The 4,745-nt window shown below is 66.5% G+C and overlaps 1 protein-coding gene across 1 annotated transcript in view; it reads right to left on the bottom strand.

Annotated features, from left to right (window-relative positions):
• Window positions 1–3,246, bottom strand: part of RASIP1 (Ras interacting protein 1) — a gene marked incomplete at its 3' end in the record, with an annotated part of 6,232 nt that extends 2,986 nt beyond the window's left edge. Inside the window, exons 1-5 of the mRNA XM_015616355.1 lie at window positions 3,161–3,246; window positions 2,651–2,787; window positions 1,777–2,417; window positions 1,142–1,500; window positions 4–801 (exon numbers count right to left, since the gene is read on the bottom strand). Of these exons, the coding sequence (XP_015471841.1) occupies window positions 4–801; window positions 1,142–1,500; window positions 1,777–2,417; window positions 2,651–2,784 (1,932 nt within the window). The remainder of the gene's footprint in view (window positions 1–3; window positions 802–1,141; window positions 1,501–1,776; window positions 2,418–2,650; window positions 2,788–3,160) is intronic.
• Between the last annotated feature and the right edge of the window lie 1,499 nt (window positions 3,247–4,745).

Raw genomic sequence — 4,745 nt, 5'->3', positions numbered from 1 at the left:
CACCCAGACCGTCTCCCGCAGCATGGCAGCCACCCTGCCCAGCAGCTCCGGGAAATGTCCCGCCGGGAACTCGCGAGCTGCGTGGTCCAGGCACAGCCCCAGGAGGAAAGCGGGGGCCAGAGCCCCCAAATCCTCCCCGGGATCTCCCCCCGAGTCCCCCCCCGGGGACCCCTCCCCTGAGTCCCCGCCGGGACCACCCCCCAAATCCATGTTTAGGATGTCCCTGAGCAGCGTCCCCTCGTCCTGGGGGCGGTACCGGAGCTCGGCTTTTGGGGACTCCAGAGCCCCCCTGAGCACGTCCCGCCTCTCCCGGGGGCTCCTCCCGCACCCCGCGCACCCCAAAACACCCAGGATCCCCAGGGAGGCGCGGGGGGGCGGCACCCACGGGGGTCTGGCCCCCTCCCCAAGCCGGGGGTCTTTGTAGAGCAGCAGGATGTGCTCCCCCAGCCCCAGAAGGTCGCCTGGGTTTAGGGACGCTCGGCGCAGCAGCGGGGACCCGTTTAGGGTGGCGGGGGCGCCCCGAAAAGGCCGCACGGTGGCGGAGGGGGGGTCCCCGCCGGGATCGCCCCCTCCCCCGGGGGCGGCCTGCACGAGGCAGTGGCGGGGGAGGATGTCGGGGGCGTTCAGGAAGGTGTCGACCACCGAAAACGGCCCCGAATCTGATTTTTGGGGCGCGTCGGGGGTTTCGGGGGTCGGCGGGGGGGTTTCGGGGCACCCCCCCGGTTTGTCGGGACCCCCCCCCCGGCGCTCGGGGCGGCCGAAGATGTGCTGGGGACGGGTCATGACGTAAAGAACGAAGTCCTGGGGGGAAAAAAGGGGGTTCAGGGGGGGAATTTGGGGTGAAAAAGGGGGGTTTGGGGGGCAAAGAAGGGGATGGAGGGGAAAAACGAAATGATAAAATTTGAGGAATTGGGAAAACTTTTTGGGGGTTTTTTTTGGAGGTGGTGGCGTCAGGAAAAGGAAGCCCCGGGAAAGATTTTTTTAGGGTGTAAAATCAGAAAAAGGAAACCCCAATAAAGGAATTGTTACAGGTGGATGGAGTCAGGGGTTTTTTTGGAGCGTTCTTGGGGCGGTTTCTCTGGGATCGGGGGCTCATTTAGGGGGGGTGGTCACTTCTGAGGGGTTTTCTCCTTTTTCTCACCTCCTTGCCGTAACCCTGCAGCAGCAGGAAATAGGGGCGGTCCTGAGGGGGCTGGATCAGGCACTGGGACAGCAGCTCCAGGCTGGGACCCCCGTCCCCGGGAGGGGTCCCGCTGTCCGGGGGGGTCCCCGAGGCTCCCGGGGGTCCCGCGGGGGGGGTCCCGGCGGCGGCGTCGCCCCCCGCCAGGCTCAGAGCTTTGCGCTGTCGCCGCCGCGTGCTCAGGTTCATGTCGCTGATGCTGCGGCGCATGGCGGGGCCCGGGTCCCGGGGGTCGCGGGAGTCGCGGGCAGGGGCCGCGGGACCCCCCGAGGCCGCCCGGGAGCGGTTCCGGTGGAGGCGGCGGGGTTGGGGGGGCAGCCCTGGGGAAGGGGTGGAGGGGACAGAGGGACGAGAATGGGGACGTTGGTGGCGTTCGGGAGGGGTGGCACCGTGGGAATGCGGGGGGAATGCCCCCCACCCCAGGGGACGTTCCGGGGGTTCCGGGGGTGACAATAACGGCGTCACCCCCACCGAGGACACTCCCGCGGCTCCGGGGGCGGGGACACAACGAGGACAGGACCCCGCCGCCACCTCGAGGGCCGCTCCCGGCTCCCGCCACCCTCTCCGCCACCGCCCTGGGGACTGTCCCCACTCACCGGCGCTGTCCCCATCGTCGCCAGCGTCCCCCGCTCTCTCCAGGTCCTGCCTGCGGCGGATCTCGAAGCGCCGCGACCACCCCGCCTTGGGCTTCCAGAGCTCCTGCAGCACCAGCGGCCGCTCCCAGTCGCCCACCTCGCGCAGGTGCTCGCCCTGCCACCCCCCCCCGGCGGTGCCGCCGCCCCCGGGCCGCCCCACCACGTCGCAGAGGGCGAATTGCCCGAAATCGTCGGGATTGAGCCCGTAACGCTCCAGAGCCTCGCGCACCAGCTGGCGGGCGCTGGAGCGGGGGGTGGCCAGGACGCTCTTGTAGTTGGCCCCTCTGGAGATCGCCCCCCCGAAGATCTTCAGGATGCACGGGGGCTGCTGAGGGCTCGGGGCCGCGCCGCCCCCGGACCCCAGAAGGTCCCCCGAGGGGTCGTGCAGCTCGGCCAGCTTCTTCTCGCTGGCCCAGCGGCCGCCCTGGGGCGCCGCGCTGCTGGCGCTGGTGGCACTGGTGGCACTGGTGGCGCTGGCGCGGTGGAAGAGATGCGACAGCCGCTTGTGCCGGGGGGGTTTGGGTTTGGGAGGGGGCGCGGCCGCAGCGGGACGAGGGTCCGAGGGGTCGCTGGCGCGGCTGGGGGTGTCCGAGGAGGTGGACCTGGGGCGGGAAAATGGGATTTAGGGGCAAAAATGGAGGGGAAATGGGATTAAGGAGGGGAAAAAAAGCAGGGGGGGACCCCAAAGAGGTAGATGTGAGCGGGGAGAGGGTTGGGGGGGAATCGGAGGAAAAAAGGGGGAAAAGAGAAGGAAAAACTCCTAAGAGGTGGATCTGGGGAGGGGATTTGGGGCTCCGAGGGAGGATTTTTTGGGGATTGAGTTTTGGGGTCACACCGGACAGAGCCGGCACTGGGCCAGCGGCGGCTCATCTTGGCCAGGCGTTTTTTGGGGGAGTTGATCCAGAGCCCCACGGGGAAATGGAGCTTCCCAAAACGGGGCGAGCCCTCCTTGCGCTCCTCGGGAAGCATCGTCTGGGAAATGGGGCGAAAAAAGGGGATTTTGGGGTAGCCTCTTGAGACCCCACATTACAACAACACCCCTCGAACCAACAAATCTTTTACACTCACAGAAACCTCTTTTTCTACTATTTTTTTCCCTCCAGGACTCCTCAAACTCCACCCAAAGTCCCCCTTTCCGACACCTTTTTCCCCCCAAACCCCCTTTTTAAAGCCCAGGATCCCTCAGACTCCACCCGGGCTCCTCCAACCCTCCTTTTTCCACCAAAACCCCCCTTTTCCCACCCTTTTCCCTTCTTTTCCCACCCTTTCCGCCCCCCCCCCCCCCCCTTTCCCTCCCCAGGACCCCTCAAACTCCCCCCAGGCCCCCCAAAAAGCCGCCCCTTACCCCGGTCCCGGCTCCCCGCGGCCTCTGCAGTGCCGAATTCCCGAATTCCCGGAGAATTCCCGGTTTCCCGGGGGGGGGCAGGAAGGGCCGAGCCGGGCCAGGAAATCGGGGTGGGGGGGCCGGGAAGGGCGGGGGGAGGGGACGGGCTGGAGTCACCGGGATCGGGGGGGAGGGGAAGGGGAGTCCCTCCCTCCCCTTCGAAACTGGGGGGCCTGGGACCCCCGGGACTCACCTGGGCCCGGGAGGGGGCGAGGGGGGACAGGATGGAGGGTGGGGGGGCTGGGGTCCCCCCAAAGGTGACCCCAGACCCACCCAAGGGGTGCTCAGAACCCCCCAAAGGGATCCCAGGGCCACAATAGAGACCCCAGAGCCCTTCATGGCCACTCGGGGTGACCCCAGACCCCTCCAGAGTGACCCTAGACCCTTCAGGATGACTCCAGACCCCTCCCCAGTCCCCCAAAGAGACCCCAGACCTTTTCATCTCCCCTCAGAGTGCCTCCTGAACCCCCAAAGAGACCCCAGAGCCCACCGTGTCCCCTCAGGGTGACCCCAAGCTCTCCAAAGAGACCCCAGACCCCTCGCAGATCCCTCAGGGCGACCCCTGAACCCCTCAGAGACCCCAGACCCCACCGTGTCCCCTCGGGGTGACCCCAGAACCCCTCAGAGACCCCAGACCCCACAGTGTCCCCTCGGGGTGACCGCGGCCCCTCACGACCCCCCCCAAATCCAACTCCCCCAGAGCAAAGCCCCGCCCCCTCTGCCCAACCCGGCACACTGATTGGCCGAGATTTTCCCGCCTCGCCGGGGGAAAGCCAATCATAGCAACGGAATGGGAAGAGGAACGGGGCGGGAAGGTTTCGGGAGGGAAGAGAATCAGCCAATCAGAGCGCGCGTCTGTTTGGCCACGCCCCAGAGGAAGATCTAAATAAACCGCGCCTTAAAACCTCGGGCCACGCCTCCTCTATGGCCACGCCCCCAATCTTAGCCGCGCCCCCTCCCCAGCGGCTCCCCCGCGGTCCTAAAGCCCCCCCAAACCCCAAAATCGGCCCCACAACGAGCCCTGGAGCCCCAAAATCCACCTCACCCCCCCCCAAACCACCACAAGTCGTCGCTAAAACTCCCTCAGAAGCCCAAAACCATCCCCTGGAGCCGCAAAATAGCCCGAAATCCCCCCCTAAATCCCCAAACTGCCCCCAAAACTCCCAAAACTCCCCATAACCCCAAAACCGGCCCTAAACCCCTCTCCGTGAGTCCCAAAATTAACTTCAACCCCCCCAGAAAAACCCAAACCGGCCCTAAAACTCCCCCATAACCCCAAAGCCAAACATCCCCTCGGGACCCGCAGAATTCTCCCCAAGTCCCCCCTGGATCCCAAGCCGTCCCAAACCCCACCGAGAACCCCCCAAATTCCCTGTGGAAGCCCCGAAACCAATGTCGGCGACATTGCGGTGACAGCGCCGCCTTGTCCGCGTGTGGCGGGACGCGGTGGTGACGGGGACGGTGGCACCTTGTGCACCCTCGTCAGGACACGACGGCGACGGCGACAGCGCCGGTGTCACCCCCCTCAGCCGTGTCACCCCGCACC

The sequence above is a fragment of the Parus major genome, unplaced genomic scaffold, assembly GCF_001522545.3.
Source record: "Parus major isolate Abel unplaced genomic scaffold, Parus_major1.1 Scaffold419, whole genome shotgun sequence".
NCBI classification, from domain to species: Eukaryota; Metazoa; Chordata; class Aves; order Passeriformes; family Paridae; genus Parus; species Parus major.
Note: the sequence above shows the minus strand (reverse complement) of the source record. Positions and strands in the feature narration are given on the sequence as shown.